General features: G+C 46.0%; 1 protein-coding gene across 1 annotated transcript; it reads right to left on the bottom strand.

The window, feature by feature from the left end:
* Nucleotides 1-333: 333 nt before the first annotated feature.
* LOC142803022 (uncharacterized) lies at nt 334-21,599 on the bottom strand. The gene is made up of 3 exons (XM_075888121.1): nt 21,347-21,599; nt 20,096-20,911; nt 334-369 (listed from the first exon to the last, which is right to left on the bottom strand). The coding sequence occupies exons 1-3, from the start codon at nt 21,497-21,499 to the stop codon at nt 334-336; spliced, it is 1,005 nt and encodes a 334-aa protein (XP_075744236.1). The 5' UTR covers nt 21,500-21,599.
* Nucleotides 21,600-22,165: the final 566 nt, after the last annotated feature.

The raw sequence follows: 22,165 nt of genomic DNA, 5'->3' as shown, positions 1-22,165 counted from the left end.
TACCCGCTGAAATTGTGCAACCTTGTCTCTTGGCTCGTTCAGTCAGACAACGATATTTACACTGGACACCCCTAGCACAATACTTGGTACTGTGCTGCCCATTGGCTTTCTCACCACACATGCTCTCAAAAAGTGCAGTGTCAGTACGATTAGCCTAAGCAGCCGTATGATATTTGACAACGCATTGGCGAGAAGAAAATCGTGTTGAATAAATAGAAACGACCCCACGCTGTCGTGCTAGGTATCCCTGCATTGTTCTCGGTATAACATTGTTCTCGATATTGTGTTTAGAATCTGTGTTTTTAACTGCGCGTCCGATCTTTTTAGGATTAACTAGATCAACTTCCAGTTGTGGTAAGCAAGTGCATCCTGGGAAAACACAATTTACAGGATCATGTTGAAAAGAAAACTTGGTTTACGTTTCAAAAGAGGTAAAAGGGTTGCAGTGTCAGGCACTTTAATTGAGGAACACTTGGTGAATAATGAAAGCCTGAGTCAAACATTCCAGCAAATCAACATTCTTGCGAATGTTGTCACCGATGACAAGTTAAGAGAATTAGCTACCCTTGCCCTTGCTCGCCTACTGTAGATCAGCTGACACATGAGATACAGGATGCCTGTTGGTGCTCCCAAAATCACTCCTTCGTAAAAAATACATTAAGCACCAGTGGATAGCACTCGCAATACACTGCACATGACATATACGTATACAATAGAGACATATGGAACACTAGACAGCTAAGAAGTGCTGGAAGTCACGGTAGCAATGATAAAAAAATAGCCAGTGAATTAGCATTGCAGTCAAATCTGCATAATGAAATTTTCTACGATGTTTATTCACAAAGTAAGGGCCATTTCCTAATCTTTAAGTATTTGCACGTCAGACTGAAGAGTTATGTGCAGAACACAATCTGCTACTTCTCAGTGAAAGTACTGAAGTGATTGTTCTGGCTTAGTAGCAATCTGCTTGACGGGGAACACAGACACCAATGTTGCGAATATTGTTGTTTCCGCCTGTTGTGGGGTGCACACTGTATTTACATTTTTGAATGCAAAAGATTCACTAGCTTTTCCAATTTACGAGGAGTTTTGCACAGTTCATGGACCAACTGTGAGGAGTGAGACAAGTGTTGGAACACGGTGCTGAGACTTGCAAAACGGCTGCACAAATGCGTACGAAAAAGAGTGGAGCACCACGCCAAGCACCCAGACCAACCAAACTGTTCAAGTGGACAGGATATTGCAATAAATTGAGGACTAACAGTTACTGGTCTGTAAGGCAAAGTTCCCCTTGTTGGCCTCGCTACAGTTTGCACAACTGTAGCCGACATGCCCAGATATCACAAAGCTAGGTTCCAAAAATGCTTACCGACCAACCCAAATAATAAAGAACATCAAGTGGATCAGCGTTTTTGGACTGCTACTGATAAAACAGGGATGATTTGTTTTCGCACACTGTTGCACAGATAACGATGCTTTATAGTGTACGCAATTACAGAAAGAACACAGTGGTGCCACCACTCCTTTTCACAAAAATGGAAAAAAATTCGAGCAGTTAGCTTACTTCAGTTAGAAAATAGCAGCTACCATTTTCCAAGTCAAAAATGAAATTTTTAGTGTTTAACTTTAGAAAATATTGGCCACACGTACAGCTGACATATACTGTGAAACACTCACCACAGTAATAAGTACAATAAACATTGATGACGTCCCTCATTCTCATACGGAATCAGCCTCCTAGATGACAACATTCATCCCTGCACCACAATCTCAACCAATGGGAAGATCAAATATTTTGGTAGGGAACACTAATTACTCGCCGTGCTGTCCTGCGCCAGCACCATGTGATTATTTTTTCTTTCACTCGAAACATTGGCAAGTGGTACGATTTGAAGACCGTGAGAAAATCAAGATCACCTCAGATTAACTAAAGAAACTACTGCGACGGTACGAGAAGCACTAAAAAGTTAGCAGTGATTTTGTAGAAAAGTGAAGTAGGTTTTCGCTAAACTAAGCCTACCAATAAAAACTTTTGCTAATGAATATTTACTTGATTGGAGCCAAATGGCCTTTACTTTTTGAATGACCTTCATAAAATTGTCATGCTTTGGATCGACAGGTGGAGACACGAGTTTTTTTTGTGTGCCAATGGTGCATAGTCATCAAAGACACTGCTGAAACGATGAACAATGGCAGAAGCTGAATTCACACTTTTATTCTTCACTACTTCCCAACTGTCTGCCTCACTCCTAACACGGATATCATACAAAATTAGTCCTTTTGGCTACATATTTCACAGCAATATCTAGAAAATAGCTGTTAGTATACATTCGAAATATCAAGATGTACAAACACTGCCCAGTTTTAATTACACATACTGAGTGTACTCAGTCACTTTTTTGTTAAAAATTAACATACCTTTAAAAATGCTTGTCATGCTTCAGGTATTCTACATAGAACAATTATTATTACAGTAAAAGGTCGTTATTTGAACTCGGTTAAGTAAAAGCGCACAGCCCTGTGTATTTCTATTGGTGGAAATTTCTCGACAATTTGAACACATTGGTATCCACAACAGCTAATTCAAAACTGGGAGCCCCTTGTTTTCGTTGCTGCTTGCACAAGTCTGCCCAGAGAGATCACAGCATTTTAAAAAATAAACCAAACTAAATATAGGGAGGAGCAAAACAACTGAACACTACCATTTCTCAGCAGATGAGATTTCAGATGCTCAACTGGAGCCCTTGGGCAAGCTAGGAATGATGGTCATGAAGTCACAGTAGAATAAATGCAAGCGAATGCACATTACTGATTACTTCTCATTTTGATTGTGTAACTCTGTCATGTAAACAAACATGTTTCGAAGCACAAATATTAGCATACGTTTAAACACTAAGGCTCACTGCTTGCGTGCAAGTCGGTGCTTGTTTTTGGTGTATCATGAGCCTTATTACACCCACTGTCGGACAAAGGTCTCTCCCATGATCGGTCAATGAACTTGGTCCTGTGCTATCTGCTACCACGTTATACGTACAAACTTTTAATATCATTGGCACTTAACCTTCTGTCTTCATTTCATGCGTTTTCCTTTTGTGTGAATCCAGTCAGTTACCCTTAATGACCAGTGGTTATTCTGCCTGCATACTACGTGCCCAGCTCATGTCCATTTCTTCTTCTAGATTTAAACTACGATATCCTTAACACCGATTTGTTCCCTAATCCACTCTGCTCTCTTCATGTCTCTTAAGGTTACACCTATCATTTTTCTTTCTGTCGCTCGCTGCATTGTCCTCAATTTAAGCTGAACTCTCTGCGTAAGCCTCCAGGTTTGTGCTCTGTAGGTAAGTACGGGCAAGCCGCACCTGTTATATATCTTCCTCTTGAGGGTTAGTGAGAGATTATCATTCATGATTTGAAAATGCTTGCCGAATGTGATCCATCCATTTATATTCTTCCTTATTCTATTAGGTATTTTACTCGCATGGTTCCGCTCCGCGATTGTTACCTCTGCAGGACATGTCTTGCTTAATGAAAACACGCGTGCTGCACAGTTTCTTCAGTACTTTGATAGTGTCACTCCCGACATGCACGTGGTATCAGTAACTGTTTCAACACTACTATAGCTGTACCTACCACTGCCTTGCAACAGTCTTTACATTCACAGTAATCTATACACAATGTGAAAAAGAAGTGCTGCTAAATATGCACTACTACAAGCCCATTTGTTACCTAGTTATATGTGATACTCTATGCTAAGTTTGACACGTAGAGGGAAGTACAGTATGCGAACCCCTTGGCATGCACTGTCCAAGAATTTTGAATCCTGCACATTTGCTGTAAATTGAGCATAATTAATAAATAAGAAACAACAATCTGTGCACCCAATTTCATACAGCTTGAACATACCGTACGCTGTCACTGCTTTTCAGTATAAGGCTTCCATTTGCCCGCCTGGCATATTGGTGGCGCGTGGAGTTGTCACTGTGGCAACTGTAGAGCTTCTTACGACTGGATGTGGGTAGCTTGAAAATCAATGGTCTCTCTTTAGTCCAGTTTTCTGAGAAAAAAAATCAGGCTCATGAGCAAGGTAAGACATAAATGATTGAACAAATTATGTTCATTAAATAAAGTGCGCAACTCGTCCTCGTAGGCAGTCCACAATGCCTTGCGAGAATTTTGGCCCATGAGTTTGCTTTAAGTGATGGCACATTCTCCGCTGACTTGAGGTAGGTTCAGAGTGATGAGGCACCCAAGCGAAAACTGATATGAGCAGTTCCTTGGAGGCTGCGGTTGGGTTGTAAGAAAAAAAAAACAGTCCTGGTGACTCTGCTAGAAGCGTGATCGGATTTGTGATGCATGACTAAGAAGAATGCACATGAGAACACTGCATATAAGAAAGGTAGTGTGGACATAACATTGCTGTTTTCTGAATTTGTCTTGTGAATGGCATTACAATGAATTTGTTTTAGTGACGTTCTTTAGAGCACAAAGCTTGGTAATTCCCCAACGAAATGGACTATATGGTTCATGCATATGTATTATGTTTCACTGCAAACTTACGAAAAATGTACAAATGCGTATATGTACTAAAGGTTCACTTGGCTGTACTATGCATTGAATTTATGAGCATATATTGCAGCAGACTTATCTTGAGCAGAAACAGGTAGAACTTATGCTGTGATCTGTGCAACACATTTTCGCAGTAAAGATATTTTCACCAAATGTGACCACAAAGTGAACAATCTCAAACGTTTACAAGGTGTGCATCTCATTAGCTGTACTAGCCGAAAAGCCTTATGAAATGACAAAAACTGTAGCGCATGCAAAATAAAAGGGCCATGTTCAGATACAAAGCAGCGCATTTTCACTCACCGGCGAACATGCCCACATTGTGCAAGATTATTCCGTCTTCGTAGGCAGTCTTCGAGTAATTTGCCGGCGTTGAATTTTCACGCTGGAAGCTGCGCAGCTGGACGTCAGTGAAGCACAGCAGCTGACATGGTTCACAGCCTCTAGACACGTTCGCTTCGTCGTAGCGGCCCGTAAAGTCTGACACGCAAGCTCGCATTGATATATCAAAGCTGAATTAAAATGGAGCTTCGCAATGCCGATCGACAAAAAGTACCGCGGCTAACCGCGGACAATTTGAACAAATTAACCGACAGAAACGCAATCTATGCCAATGGGCTACTGCTTCTCGAGCGTCAGGATAATCTCAATACTTGAACTAAAACAATCACCGCTCTTGTCTTATTAGTAAGGGAAAAAAATATGGTATTAAATTTTTGTAAAAAAAGGATGTATTAACTACTCTTTTAACAGTGTTTTGATGTATCCTAAAATAGAAATTTCAGCAGCGTTGAGTGCCCCTAACAGAAAAAATTCACACTAACTTATCCGCCCGATAAGAGAGGAGTCAGTAGTTCCACTACACGCGCAAATGACGAAGCTCGCCGCGGTCGATTTTTTTCGCCCTCTACAGCCATCACGAGAACTTGAGAGTTTCCGGGACCTGGTAGAGTACCCTGTACTCTAAATTTTCACCCACCTTTTCCAACCCCCTCCCCTAAACCATAGAGTAACATAGTAAACGTCTACTAGGTTACTCTATGCCCAAACTTCGTGCCTGTATGTCCAAAGGTGCTTTATTGTTAGTCCTAAAATATGCATTACCCAAACCATGATCCCAGCCCTTCCCCCCAACGTTACTAGAACTAGGTCAGTTTCGCAGCTCCTCGTAGGTGCGTGCTCTCCGAAGTGGCCGTGGTAGCGCTGTTGTGCTACTGGCGCTGTTGTGATCTCTTGCTTCAAGCCGCGTGGGTCGTCTGCCGCGGCGCGAATGATCTGCCTTGTCGTCGCAGCTCTCGCCAGTCGCGAGAGCCAAGATTCGCTTTTGGCACTGGCGCAGTAAACTCAACTGCTTCAGAAACCAAAATTTGTAGAAGATTTGCTACAAAATCACCACTAAAGTTCAAGAACCTTTCTTATTCGTGGTACTCTTTTTTATTTATCTATTCTTTGCTGATTTATTTTCGAACAGTCGCCGGAGCGCTGTTTTCGGGTGGAATTGGCTGGGCCCGAGAAGCTTGTGTTGGGCGCTATTTAATAAGACATGATTAGAAAAATAAACTGCTCTAAACACGAGGCACGAAAATAGAAGTTCAGAGGACGAGTTGTTAGTCCGGGGTCGTTCTTCTGTTCTGGTGACTCGTCTTAAGCGCTGTTTATTTTTCCAATCAGCTGGGCATCTTTCACGTTCTTTCCAGTGTTCATCGGCATGTAAAATTTTCCAACTAATTGGACACTTGTGCTATCTTGGAAACACTCTAGAAACCCAGTTTGCTCGTAGTCAAGTTTTTTTTTTTGAACGCGTAGCCATCTTTGTCGGGAAAGAATTCTCTTGTGAGAGTATTTAGAGAACGCAGTTATCATTCATCTCTCGTGAGAAAGATGGCTAAAATATTCACCATCTCTCTCGCATACTTTTGCTTGGTTATTACCCAGCACTCATTACTTCTGCGATGTCATAATTGACAGGCTTAGCAAAGAAGGAAGCCCAGCAGGGGCACCTTCGGTTCCCGCATTCGAAACAGTGGAAATCTGTCGCTTTAGAGCCGAAATCCGCTCATTGTGTTCTTTTTGACGTCGTGTTTTTGAATGACGTCGGGAACCTGAGCACGGTGTCCGACGTCATTCGGCATTGCCGAACTTTAAAACAGCTCAAAACGCTCAAGATTTCTCCAAAGTTCAGCCGGCTCACAGATGTTACAACGGTTGCCAGCATCGACACAAGCTCCCGCCCAGACCTGTCCTCGACGATTCGACAGGTTCTTCGCGAAGAACTTTTTTGCTAGGGAGAACAGACACCTTTAGCAGTCGATCACCATTCTGTACACGACCAACATTCGGTATATGCGCCACGTGAGGCTGCGCCACCGCCTTCTACGAACCCTTGGCAATCGATGGTTAGTACAGCAGCTGTTGAGTACTGCGCACCCCGCAGCCAAGGAAAACACAACGCTTGCCAGCTCCTCACCATGACCGGCGCCCTCAGCGTCCGCCTTCTTCGCAACGCCCGGTCTATCTCTATGATATACGGGATGAACCAACCCACTATGCCGGGGAAGACGATGCTCAATTCATCGACGAACAAACAGTGTTTCGACCTCTCACAGTTTGCTACTCCTGTGGTGTCCCAAGACATATTTCGCGATTTTGCAACCATCGACATGTAGCCCCACGGTATGACCACTCACCACACTTTGCACGACCTTCCGAACGACTTCGTGACGACCCGCGAGCAACGTACTACGGCACACAACATTCTACCCGATCGTCTGATAGACCGCACGACGACTCGAGGGCTACACACATGTTGCCTCGCGACGACTACTGGACCCGCAACCTCCGGAATCACTCCCCTGCATCTGACAGGAGCTCGACACCTCCACTGCCTCGTCTTCCCCGTTCTCCTTCACCGTGGCGTCGCAACTCGTATCCTTTGCCACAGGAAAACTAGCAAGCGCGGCCGATGGAGGTGAGGTCGCCGGAGATGTGCTAATATCAGAAATACCTTCTGTGTTGATGCTCTAGAACAAAGTACGTGTTTTTGTTGACGATGTGCCTGTGATGGCTTTGGTAGACATGGGGGCAACAATTTCTGTCATGACCGCGTGTTTCAAAGATAACTTGGGATGGAAGGTTTTCTTTAAGTGGAATCAAGCTTAGAAGTTTTGCGGAGTGAGTGGTGAGCCAGTGCATCCTGATGGTGTGTGTCAAGCTGACGTTTTTCTCAGAGGCCCCGTTATCCCAACAGAGTTCGTGATTATTCCGCAGGTGACATATGATATTATTTTGGGTATGGACTTTTTGAGGGAGTGTGGTGCGACTGTCGACTGCCGCACAGGGGCGCTATTTTTGAGTGATCACGTTCGGCCAGCACGTTCACCCATATTTGTTTTCTTTCCAGGTATGCGCAACATTCTTGCACCTGTTGGTTGCAGCGACAGCAATTCCGTCAACTTTGATGCTAGCGTAGAACCAGTGTACACCAACTGCATGAAAAAGAATATGTTGATTCCACATTGTGTGGTGTCAATCATTCGTGGACGCGCTGGGTTATGGACTGTCAATTGCTTGACAGAGCCCGTGATGTTACCAGATGGTCTAAAGTTAGCCGTCACCAGTGAACAACACGAGGCCTTATTGGTGACCGAGCTTAGAGATGCGCCGGAAGACCATTGTAGTCACAGTTTGGAAACGGCTCTTCTGTCAAAGGTGATTAAGTCTCTAAGCACAAGTGAACGCCGAACATTGGTGAATGTACTTTCGAAGGACGTCTGTGCATTCGACTTTGCGCACAAAGACAAAGCGCCCTTAATCCCTGCTTCTCGGATATTTCACACCTTCAACAGGGGTTTGGCCAATCTAATTAGACAAAAGCCATATCGTGTTTCACCATCTGAGCGGCAGAATATTAATAAGCAGCTGTACGAAATGATTAAAAAATGGAGTCGTTCAAGTGTCGCCGAGTCCATGGGCAGGTCCAGTGATTCTTGCTAAAAAGAAAGACGGATCCTGGAGATTTTGCGTCGATTATCGCCGATTGAATATTGTAACGAAAAAAGACGTGTACACACTTCCACGTATTGATGATGCCATAGTAATGAAATTTGGTGTACAGGACAGCATCTGGTCATCCGTTGTACGAACTCTTGAAAGTAATGTAAAAGCAGCCAGGCACTTTGACTTCCCCCTCTTGGAACGCCGATACCTATTTCAAACGGTGTACCTCGGAAAAGCTTGGTACCTTTGCCATTCGGTAAAACCACCACTCCACGTCTCCAGGAAAGTGCCATTCTGCATGAATTCGTTTTTTGCTCTCGCGGCACAGAATTATCTCCTCCGATGTTGAATCAACCATGAGATTAAGACAGTTTTGCATTCCCTGACGTTTCCATCATGGCTTCTACATCGTGCCTCCGCAGTTTATGGTGAATACTCAGAAAAGATGACACACCCACTTTTACACTGGCTCGCTACCATCTGGGGCCATCACTACGTGTCCTCCTGCCAGCTAGTCAAATTAACCAAGGTCCGCAATCAAATGAATTATCATATTTTTTATCGAGCCCTTCTGGCATTTCAGTGATGTTTGGAGGCTACGTGCCCAGAAATATAGGTGGCCGAATCTAATGTGGTGGGCGCCATGGCCACGCTTCTACGGCCCTTGGTGCCCCAGCATCGTCAATCTATAATGAACCGCCCTTGAAAGCCAATAACATCAGCAGTGTTGCTAGGGCATCTGCGGGACTTTTTCTGGCGGTTAGGCTGGATCTTGCTCTTCACTAGAGATCAGTTGCAGCGATGGCAGGTGGTTCGCACTTCCACTTGCCCCATCTGCGTCATGGTTGAGACCAATTGACATGCGACGATTTATTGTGTGATCTCCCGCCTTTTGTTTTTCTTTGGCGTGCAGTGCATGCTGGTTTTCGGGGACAGGGAGGGCGAATATTCGTGTCCACCGCCTGATTTCCGCGCGGGTGCTTCTCGGCTCTTTTAATGGCTGCGAAACTGATCAGACTCTTGCGAAACCAATGCGGGGCCGTAGCAGCGGATTGCAGCTTGCATGCTTTGTGGCTGATACTGGGGAGAATGAGACGAGAGATGCTCGCATTTCTCTTTGAGGCGCTGTTATTCCTGGGAGAGCATGAGTTTCTGCGACATTGGTCATGCCCTTTCGTCACTGTTAAACACGTAAGCGTACAACTCATTTTTCTACAGACGTAGTGCTTAGTACCGCCCGTTGAATTATTGATTTCGTTTGTAACCAATAGGATTTCATTGCATCTATTGCATCATTATACCATTCATTGCATAATGATAACGCATTCGGTACTTGTGTACATCTATGCCAACATTGTCTTGTATATTAGAGCAATGATGTCTTCATTGCAACGTATAGTGATATTTGTCGTGGTACATATAGATGTGCAAAGTGTGTGTGTCCTTATTACTGGAATGTTGTGAAACCTTTGTTTTTTTTACTCAGTGCAAATAAACTGTGTTCTAAACACTTCGCCTTCGACTATTCCCACCTTAGGCCTCCTGAAGCGTGAGGCCCACGGGATGGCTTTCAGCTGTCCCATAGTAGAGTACCGAGTACTCTCAGCGCTGTTTCGCTTATATAGTCCTGGCGTTACCTTAACGCGTATTGTATGGTTTTCATGCAGTAAAATGTTGCGAGCACACTTTTCCCAGACTGTTCGTGCGCGGCAGGCCCAAGCGCGGCGTGCTGAAATACTTCATGGAGTGTTTTTGTGCAACGGCACAGAAATCACCAGTACGTGTCGGAATGAAAATCATTCATCCTCTGCATCATCGTATTCGCACTCACCCGGCAGTGCCTTACGCGTTCTGCTCACCGCAAGGCCTTTTTTTCTCTCTCTTAGCCATATTTCCTGATCTACGGGATGATTAACAGTTCTTTGCTCGTATATAGTGTCAGTGTGGCAATGCACGATTTTGAGAGCTTGCTTCGTAGCTATTCCGTGCAACGCCAGCTTGGTACTTGACGTACTTCACGTCAGTAAGAAGGCACAACTGCATTGTATACGTGATCGTGCACGTTAAGTGTGTATTTCCAGTGCGCACACAACTAACACGCAGCGAGCGCACACCATACGCTGCATACACACTTAGTCCGGTAACAAGAAAAGTTTATTGCCCTTCCGTATGAACGACACAACTTCTACGAACGCGGCACGATGCTTACAACAGTAAAACGAAAGTTCGCGTGTGTTCTCAGTTGACACAATGAATAAGAACCAACGTAGCGTACAGCTGAGAGCTCCGCATGCAAATTCCATCAACAGTGAAGCAAACATACGTGAAAAGCGCCGCCAGATACATCCGGCTGTGCACGCGATTCGCAACGAGTATACATCTGGTCATCGCACAGCTTTACTTTTAAAAACACGCAAAAGAAGCAGCACTCGTCGATTGACTCGCTGGCGGCAGAGAACTGCTTCCAAAGCCGCTGCGGCGGCTCGACGCCGGAAATCGCGAAGTGTTTATCTGCTTCTCCGCTAGGAAAAGTGCGGGTGTTTGCGATGCAGCGGCTTCGCGATTATGACATCATGGTCTCTTCTATATTTTACCTTCCTCCATTTGTAAGAACATGACTACATGCCACATTCAAGACACTATATAGTTCGACGTGGCCCAATGCGCGTGCGCACCGGCGTTCGTTTCATTGCGTCACGCCGGCAACGCCACGCCAGGCACCGATATCTCCCTATTAGAGATCAGTGGTTCTGCCCACTAACCTCCATTATGGATCTGCCTGCGATATACTCGCAGGTGCTTGCTGCGTTGCTTTGACGCATGCGCGTTTGAGCGCACAAGGCGTTCCTCCGTCACGAAGAGAGGCAGACGCGGTGTGGTGTAAGTAACATCGTCGGTGCGAAATGCAGCATGTCGCGTATGACGCTGGTTGCCACTAGGCCGCACCAACAGACGCTGGTCGGGCCGGTCGCGTTTCGCTAGCGTGGCGTCGCTGCGCCCAGCCTGCGCGCGCGTCTACCTTGCGTCGGAGTATATTGGACCTTGTATGACGCGCTTGCCGCCGTTTCGCGAGCTCCATATGTACCAAATTTCGTATCACGGGAAGTGAATAGAAGACGAAGGTAAAAGACATGTCTAAACCTGATAATCATGAGATGCGTTTCATCTAAAGCACGACTACATGCTGCGCTCATAGCGTTCTCACAGCCGTTTCACTAGTTCCACATATACCAAATTTGGTATTACGGGACGTGAATGAATGACGAATGCAAATGACACGTCTAAACACGATGATCATATTATGGATGTCATGTAAAACATGGCTACATGCTACGCTCATAGCACTCTCACGGCCGTTTCGCAAGCTTCATATATGTCAAAGTTAGTATCGCGTGACAATAATAGATGACGAAGGTAAATGAAATGTCCAAACATGATAGTCATGACATGAAAGTCATGTATGGCATAACTTACCTACGTCTCGTAAGCTTGTGCTGATTTTGAAGTGACCTATCAACTTTTGTCATTCGTGCTTCGCATATCATCGATTCACTCCGTACGTGGGATCTGCCAATTTTTTCTAAACCCATGGCTCACCACTATCCTGTAGTTCAGTTCTACGTACTCGAAATCATTGAACACTTTTAAATGGGAAGTATTTTTTTGCGAACTTCGGTGAATTTGACTGTATCCGTCTATCTATCTTGCCGCCTACGACTTTCAGCTCTGCTGGCAGTTTCGATAATGAGATCTATGCCAAACTTGATATGAAATAACGTGACTGCACAAAGAGCATAAGTGACTAGTCATAACATGAAAATAATTACATGTATGTCGCGATTTACATCTGATGGTCTTGCTGCTCTTGCGGTGGTTTCGTTCACATGACATACTGCAAAACTGCTATCGTGTGACATGACTGCAGGCAAACATAAGTGACAGGCCCTAACGTGGAAATCATGACATGCATGTCGTGTACACGGCAAAAAGTGGCGCGTATTTACGGACAGAAAAGCGGACATAGTGTCCAGGAAATAAAGACACTCCACCCCTTCGCGAACGTCAAGTATACAGCACACGTTTAAAAATCACAGACTTGGCCACTTCGCGAATATCATGAATACAGCACACGTTTACAAATGTTTGCTAAATCGTGCAAAAAAAAAGACAAGTGTCCCCCTGTCAAAAAAATATTGGCAGATCCCACGTACAGTGGGAATCGATGATATGCAAGGCACAAATAATTGATTGATTGATATGTATGGTTCAACGTCCCAAAACCACCATATGATTATGAGGGACGCCGTAGTGGAGGGCTCCGGAAATTTCGACCACCTGGGGTTCTTTAAAGTGCACCCAAATCTGAGCACACGGGCCTACAACATTTCCGCCTCCAGCGAATAATTATGAAAGGATGATATGTCACTTTAAAATCAGCACTACGTTACGAGGTGGAAGTAAATGATGTCGTACATGACTTCCGTGTCATGATTATCATGTTTGGATCTGTTGTTTACCTTCGTCATCTGTTCAAGTCACATGATACCAAATTTAGTATATGTGGAGCTAGTGAAACAGCTGCGAGCATGCTATTAGTATGGTATGTTGTCATGTTCTTACATGACACACGTGTCAGGATTATCATATTTGCACCAGTCATATATTTCGTCATCCATTGACGTAATGTAACACAAAATTTGGTATAAGTAGAGCTAGCAAGACGGCCGCGAGTGCGCCATGAAGAGCCAAATATACTTGACGCGCGCGCGCGCCCGGGCACGGAGATTTGCTCGGAGGATTTCAAGCTGAACGGTCGTGCCCCCACAATCTCCGACGACAGTGTAGCTCCCGCCGACTGGTTCACCCTCTGTGGTCTCCTGATGCCTTGAAGCTCTCGCCGTGTGGTGCCCCGTTCTTGGACTACTTCAACCAGATCCCAACTTTCCTAGCTCCTTCTTCTGTCACTTGCCTGTCGTAATTCTTTTTAGGGGCGCAGCCCCTTTTAGCGGCACCCGTTCGTCCCTCGTAGCCTTTGTAGTAGTGTGTAACAAGTATAACATTTTGACCTGCAAGGTTGTGCCCGTGAGAGATTTCTTCTGTGCGTTGTTGAACAACAAAAGATAGTGCTCAATGTACATGCCAACGGCTGCTAAGGGGGAATGAGAGACAGGAGAATTCGGCTTTCAGTTAACGCGCACGCTGCAAATTTTTTATTGTTGAACAACGCATAGAAGACAAGAAAGGGTTGCTACGTTATATTCGCTGGGCGTAACCTCCTAGGTTTTAAAAAGGTTTAGCGAGCGTTGGGCCGCAGTGTCATGAATACAGTGAACTAGTATATACCATGAACTAGATGTGGTTAAAGGTGGGAAGTAGACACGAAGCTCAAGTAGTAAGAAAGTGTGCATGTGCCACCTCTCGTTTAGTCCTTGGAATGTTCGCTGGATGGCAGTGCTTCTATATGCGGAATATAAGATGAAAAGAGGCGAGATGGTGGTTTTCGGAGCGTTGACTATATGGACGAACGGACACACAGACAAGTGCATGGACGGACGCACGGATTGCTGCACAGACGGATGGACGCATGGACGGACGCAGGATTGGATGCATGGACGAAAGCAGGGACGGACGCACAAATGAACGTGCGGCCGCACGAACAGACGCATGCACGAATGGGCGGTGACGCATGGGCGGCCACACAGAAGCACGCATGGATGGAAGGAAGCAATTTCAAAAAGGTAATTCGAGCGCGAAAACCTAACACGATCACTCACACACGCACACACCCATGCATCAAACACACACAGCGCCCAGTTCCAATTGATTTATTCATAGCTCGAAGGCTTGAATATATACAGGACACATTGCGCACACACACACCATAGAAGGCTAACAGCGTACATTATCAAACGTACACTCAATCAATGTCGTAGCCTCAGAGCGATAAACTGAAGTTCGCTAGGTAACAACGAAATTGAAGGGGCACTTACACAGTGATCTTTATTTTTTTCAATGAAAAGGCCTCTAACACTTCACGCGCAGTTTTACTTGCGCTTCTGCCTAGAATCTTCGTCTCAGAAAATCGTGCGTCACAACCACACGATATGACATGCGCAACCAGGTGCGCATACTTGTCATCTCTTTTTGTTAATTTTTGGGCGTGTTCCCTTACACGGTAATTAATTCACCGCTCGGTTCGGCCAATGTTCACTTTTCCGCAGGATAACGGTATGGAGTACACAACCACCATGGAACACTTAACAAAGGCCCTCTCATGTTTCTTCTGGCAGCCACGCTTCTTCATATCGCACACACGTTTGCACAGTCTTCCGTTTTTTTTGTGTGTGCGGAAAACACTATCGGTACGCCGTGCCTGGCCGCGGCTTTCTTGAGGTTGTGCGAGACCTTATATATATATGGCACAACTTGTGGCCTAATCCTTAAGGGCTGGGTAGCAGTCATCGCTTCCCGTGTTCCACGTTTAAACTTCTGCAGAAGTAATTCAGCAACGGCCGTAATGACCGATCGAGGGAACCCAGCAGCCTCTAGTCGGCTCACCTGATTGAGGAAACTAAGTTTCATGCTGTGTGGGCACGACCTCTTTAGCGCTGATTCCAAGCAAAGAGACGCAACGCCCCTCTTCACAATCTTTGAGTGGGCAGAATCCTACGGCAACAGCTGCTTCTCAACGCGAGGATGATAAGACCAGCAAAGATGCTCATCGTTCCACGTGAGACTTAAGTCTAAAAACTGCAGACAGGCTTCTTGAGGCAATTCAACAGTAAAGGAAAGCCCTCGTACTAGTCCTATAAAAACGTTTAAAATAAAATCAGGGGATGTAGGGTCACCCTGTTTATCTAAAAGAATTAAAAAATCGTCAACGTACACTAAAAAGCTTTAACCCCCCCCCCTTTAAAAGCATTGTCCAAGTCGTGATCTACATTCACTAAAAAGTATCTCAAAGGACCGCAAAGGACCTCGATTGGTCATTACGGCCGTTGGTGAATCACTTCTGCAGAAGTTTAAACGTGGAACACGGGAAGCGATGACTGCTACCCAGCCCTTAAGAATTAGGCCACAAGTTGTGCCATATATATATAAGGTCTCGCACAACCTCCAGAAAGTCGCGGCCAGGCACGGCGTACCGATAGTGTTTCCCGCACACACACACAAAAAAAAAAAAACGGAACACTGTGCCAACGTGTGTGCGATGGGAAGAAGCGCGGCTGCCAGAAGAAACATGAGAGGGCCTTTGTTAAGTGTTCCATGGTGGTTGTGTACTCCATACCGTTATCCTGCGGAAAAGTGAACATTGGTCAAACCGAACGGTGTATTAATGACCGATTAAGGGAACACTCCCAAAAATTAACAAAAAGAGATGACAAGCATGCGCACCTGCTTGCGCATGTCATATCGTGTGGTTATGACGCACGATTTTGTAAGACGAAGATTCTAGGCAGAAGCGCGAGTAAAACTGCGCGTGAAGGGTTAGAGGCCTTTTTCATTGAAGAAAATAAAGACCACTGATTAAGCGCCCCTTCAATTTTGTTGTTACCAAGCGACGTTCAGTTTATCGCTCTGAGGCTACGACATTGATTAACTGTACGTTTGATAATGTATGCTGTTGGCCTTCTATGGTGTCTGCGCGTGGAATGTGTCCTGTATATATTCAAGCCTTCGAGCTATGAATAAATCAGTTGGAAGTGGGCGCTGTGTGTGTTTGATGCATGGGTGCGTGTGTGTCTGAGTGATCGTGTCAGGTATTCGAGCTCGAATTAACTTTTCGAAATGCTCTACGAACTAGCCCAACAGCAAGTTCTTTTAGGACGGAAGCAAGAACGAATGGACGGACGGATGCTTCGCCCCACTATCCATTATTCACTATGTGGATATGCTGCCATTTTTTTTCACTATAATTTTTATGCCTCCTTCCCCCTCCCCTATAAGACACTGCGCCGTGCCGTCCTTGAGGCAGACAGAAATTAAGTGCCTTTTTCCTCTTTTCAATAGCCACTCACCACATGCCCGGGCACAGGGACGCTACGTTAGCAAAACGCGAGCACTGTATATTCTGACGCCAGGCAGGACCGGCGCGACAAGCGTCCGTCGGCGTGGCCCGACGGTAACCGGCGGGAAATTCCCGCTGATGCGATACCCAGACATCGCTGCGTCTCCCTCTTTTCGGTATGAATGGATGCCGGACGCGCTGAAACGCTCATGCGTTGAAGCAACGCAGCGCGGCGCACGCCTGCGAGCATAGGGCAAAACCGTCACCCCCGGAAGCTTTTAAGGCCTGCGCGTCACGTGACGTGACGTCGACGACGTCACATCGCGCCGGCCGGCCGGCCGCCCTTCGCTGGGTGGCTGCGCCAGCCGCGAGCGCTTGCCGCGAGCGCCCTTCACGCCTACCGACTCGGGCGAGGTGCCTTGACACCATGTCCGCACGATTTATCAAGGTATCGATTGATTGTATGGTTTAACGCGCCGACGCAACGCAGGCGATGAAGCGCGCCGTAGGGGAGGGCTCAGGATCAAGTTTGACTACCTGGGAATCTTTATTGCAGGGCGCGGGTTCGAATCCCGGCTGCGGCGGCTGCATTTCCGATGGAGGCGGAAATGTTGTAGGCCCGTGTGCTCAGATTTGGGTGCACGTTAAAGAACCCCAGGTGGTCTAAATTTCCGGAGCCCTCCACTACGGCGTCTCTCATAATCATAGAGTGGTTTTGGGACGTTAAACCCCACATATCAATGGGAATCTTTATTGTGTGCCGAAATCTCGTACACACGGGCGTTTTTGCTTTTCGCCTCCATCAGAAATGCGGCCGCCGCAGCCGGGTATCGAAACCGCGCCCGAGTGCTCAGCAGCGCTACGTCTTAGCCACTGAGCCACCGCGGTTGAGGAACTTATCAAGGTATCAAGAAATAATGAATATCGTGAATGGAATAATGCATATTTATTTATCACAGCCAGACGCCGTCTGTACAAATATCACAGTGCGCATTGTTCTCGGTCCAGGCAGACGACAGGCAACACAAGATGTTGCCCTTAATGCTGAAAATATGCCAAAAGTACAAAACACAATATCTTGCCACATAAAACTCAAAACAAAACAGATTGTAACAGCAAAAACATCCCCGAGCTTTGGAACAGAAAAAGCACACTTTCATTTAAATTGTAGGTTAGAGGAAAACATACCATTCGTTTATCATAGTAGCAGTAGCAACACAAGGTATCAGGTTCAAACACTTGCCAAAAAATACAATACATAAGAACACTGGTGACTAAATTGTGGTCCACAGCATGATAAATGACAGAAAGAAAAGTAATTGTACTGCCACAGGTAGGTGCATGTCCTAGGGAAAAAATCAAACAAAAATCTAAGAAAAACAAATCACAGTGCACAACATGTCTGTACACAGAGTGCACAAGGAAAGTGTACACAGCTTAGGTACCAAAACGGACTGTACAACTGCTACAGTAGGCACCGAGGCAGTTCGAGTTAAAAAAAAAGAAAAAAGTACAGCACTTTTAAAAGCTAACAACTTGTAAAGAGATACAAAACTGGAAACAAGGCTCATTTTACATAAGGCAGAAGTATACCAAGGAAATCAAGTCATGACATGCAATCAAATACACTCTGTGCAGTTTCACAAGAATAAATGTAAAGAGAAAGACGCGACGCTTGGAAAATTACTTTCCAAGAAAAATTCGGGCCTTTCTATTTTTCGCCTTCTGATATTTTTCAATGCGTAAAAGATCGTTCCTTTGCTTGCACAAGTTGTTGAGCATTATATTTGCTGCACAGTTTGCAACCAATGTGATGAGGAGCTCGTAGGTGTGCCCGTTTTCACACGTATCTATGTCCTCAAGCCTTGGCAGAGAGTCCAGTGTAAGTTGCCGAACGACATTCTTTTGGTTCGGCCCATGGAGAAACTGGGTAGAGGTACTTTCCGTCATGAGCTTTCTAACTACAACCTCCGTGTACATAACTACTGTGATTACAAGAGCAGAAGGAAATTTGAGGCCACCCCGATCCAGTTGTGCGATTAAAGAATGGGTGTCCTCTCCTGTTTCGGCCGTATTTCGGGTAATGACCAACTGCCTCTGGCAGCTTTCACACTTGAGAACTTTCATTGCAGCGTGTGCACAATACCCACCAACATAACCAATCACCGGCATTTGTGCTCTGAGCTCATCAAGGTCAGCATCCCTAACATGAGCACTAAAAGAAGTGCCCGCATCCCTGACACTGTCCGTCTCTTCGATGCCTCTGAGATCATCGTTGCTCATCCTTGGAAGGGCATTTTGAAGGCGAATCCTTCCCTCGGTTTCGCAAAGCTGGCGAACAGATATGTGATACTGCCCACCAGCCATCTGCCTGTACTGTCCAAAGCGACTCTCGAGGGTATCCGTCGGGACTTTCCCTAGCAGAATATACTTAAAGTGAAGCTCACTAACGCAGTACTTCATCAATGCCAAAAGGGATTGAGCAGAGAGCCTCAAGGCACTCAATGTCTCCTTGGTAAGTACTCCGGTGTCGTGCCTATAAAATTCCCACACATCGAGCCATGTGATAAAAGCGCTTAGAAAGCTTGCCTTTGGGTCATCTGTGTGGTTTGACATGGGCTCTTCGTAAACATTACGGTGATGGAAGCCCTTACTAGGTGTCTTTACATTGACAATGCTCGACCAACGAAGAATTATTTTGATGAACTCGGCGGTTGCTGTAGCATGTTGAAAATCAGTATGACCCTTGCGAGCGGCCAGGGCTTCGGCTACGTGCGGATTAAAAACCTGCAGTACGAGTTTGACGTCCTGTCGTTCAAAGCTGCTTGGATTTAGAGCTTTTGACGTCAAGCCATACCCAGACTTCAGAAGCAGGGGTGACTCCTCTTTATGCAAATCTCTCAAATGCCTAAATGAAGCAGTCATCTTGCATTCGGGATGAACTTCATTGTTCGAAAGCTCGAAGCGTGGGTAGAAAAAGCAAGTTCCAGCATTTTTCTGGTTGAGCCAGTTATTTCTTATGCATTTAAATAGATGCACAGCATCCACCACGTAAAATAACGGCCGATCTGGGTCTGCCGGATGCGGGTAAACAGGGCTAAGCTTTGGTTCTGGCAGAAACATCTTCATTGCCTTCCTGTTCAGCGAGTTATTGTCACAGACAACGGCTACGACCCTGTATCCAATTTCTTCTAAGCCCAAGATCACCTTCTTCAGCATGCAATGAATATCTTCACCTTGTAAGGCTTTTACCGGAAGAATGTGCGCCACCTCCTTGAATGCGCTCAGCAAACTTTGTATCATAAACACGTGCACCGATGTGGCCGCTTCGTTGGAGTTAACTGCTGCACCACATATGTTCCCACCTTTGTAATCTAAACAAGGTTTGATATAAATCTCGTCAAGCATCAGCGTCACAGTGTGTTCATGTGCCTGCAGATGTTTGAATCTCTGAGACACATACTGAAGGAAAGTGTCGTCAGAAGAATCAACTTGTGGGCACATTTGAATAGACGAGCACACATTTCTAATAGTGCATGGGTGGGGCAAAGTTAGTGCACCTGTGCTTCTCAGGAACTTGTAGGCATGTGGTGATATTGTACGCAAGATGCATGCAAAGACCATCACCTGTGCGCTATACTGAATGCGCTTTGCAGAAAGGAGTAGTAGCTGCTCCTTCATAAAGTTCACCGTCTCTTTCTTGCCTTCATCAATGCTGGCTTCCAATTTGTCCAGAAGGGAATGTATTGCTTGAGCCAGGTGGCGATAAGTGCAGCGCTCCTCAGACAGCATCGACAGGTTGTTCAAAATTTCCAACAAGGAAATTACTTTTTGAACTGAGTCTGGTACAACAGCGCTACCAAGGTTCTTGATTGGTGAACCTTGATAGCAGGCAAAGACTTCAAGGTTTGCAAACACGGTCAATGACGCATTCAAACAAGGTTCACGATAGTCGATAATGTTCAAAAACATGGAGCACTCTTCTTTATGAATCACAGTCCACTTCGGAGACACTGACACCCCTTGCAGGCGAGCCCTTAGTTCTTCGAGGGACGAAAACCGGTCTCGTTCTTGCTCCGCTTCATATGACGCCAGCGACTCTTCTACAGCACGGGCGAGTTGGGAGGCTTCTTGTCGGCTCCTCTTGGCGTCAGGGGTTTCTCTCGTGCTCTTGTCTCGTACTGAAAGGTAGGACGGACAGCCGGGAAATACCGTTGGGACAGATCCAGGACGCAACCGTGGTACTGGGAGTGCAACTTCAATAACTCTCCCAGTCCTTGGATCCGTGTACGATGTCGTCTTCTCGATGCATGAAGCGTCGAAATGATCCGCGCACACCTGCACAAACGTTTCAAGAACGTCTGAGACGCCACTTCTCAAAAGAAAAAAATGCGCTCCCGTTTGCATGACCGTGTTTACAGTCCGTGTAGCTAAAACAAAGTCTACCTACGTTTGGCAAGCATCTAAATAAAAGCGCTGCGCTAAGCGGTACAAGCAACATGAAAGGAAACACGGGAGCGTGATGTCACCGCACTCCACGAAGCGCTTCCACCGAGAGCTTGCAAGAATGGACGACACCACGGCACTGTTAGTGAACAAAGCGCAGCTGACCATCCTTGCTGCGAACGTGCCTTTCTGGGCGATTCTCATCAACTGCTGGCGTCAGCGCTTCGCGAGGCCCGGCGGCCACACGCTCAAGTATTTCCCATCATAGGTGATTTCTACCCGAACAAGCAACGACAAGCTAAGAACAGGAGCATTTTAAATTCTTACCTTAGTGCACGAAGTCGGCACGAAGTCCTTCCTAGGAATGGCGCGTAGCCATTGTTTGAGAGCGTCGGCGTCTTTAGGGAAGGAAAACACTTGTATCTTCTTTCCTGTTTTGTAGTTGCCGGTGCATCCGGGTACACAACACTTATTCGGCATTGTCGCATCACTCCAGCATCACGCACGGAAACGAAATTGCCGCAAAACAACAACGGAAAGCAACAAACGCGAAACACCGTCAACACCACGCCGCCGAACCGTCACCATCGCCGCCCGCGCTGCGCTCGCTGCCGCTTCCCCGAGAGTCGGCCGGCCGGAAATGACGTCAGATTGCTGGGCGCAGGCCTGAAAAGATTTTCCGGGGGTGACGGCAAAACCAGCGCCTGGCGTCGCATCGCTGGCGTGACGCGACGAAATGAACGCCGGCGTGCACGCGCACCACGTCACGTGGAAATTGATTGGTGCCTTCACTGTGGCTTGTAGTCATGTTCTCACATGACACGCATCTCATGATTATCATGTTTGCGCCAGTAAAATACGTTCGTCATCCATTGACGTCACGTAATACAAATTTGGCATGTGTAAAGCTAGCGAAACGGCCGCGAGCGAATCATGAGTGTGGCTTGTAGTGATGTGTTACATGACACGAGTGTCGTGATTATCATGTTTGGATGTGTCATTTACCTATGACGTCCATTCGCGTCACGTAATACAGAGTTTGTACATGTGAAGTTAGCGATACGGCCACGAGCGCATCATGAGCGTAGCATGTAGTCTTGTTACATGACACGCATCTCATGTTTATCATGTTTGCATCAGTCACAT

Source organism: Rhipicephalus microplus, chromosome 3, assembly GCF_043290135.1.
Source record: "Rhipicephalus microplus isolate Deutch F79 chromosome 3, USDA_Rmic, whole genome shotgun sequence".
In the NCBI taxonomy this organism is placed as follows: domain Eukaryota; kingdom Metazoa; phylum Arthropoda; class Arachnida; order Ixodida; family Ixodidae; genus Rhipicephalus; species Rhipicephalus microplus.
This window is presented reverse-complemented; position numbering and strand designations above follow the sequence as displayed.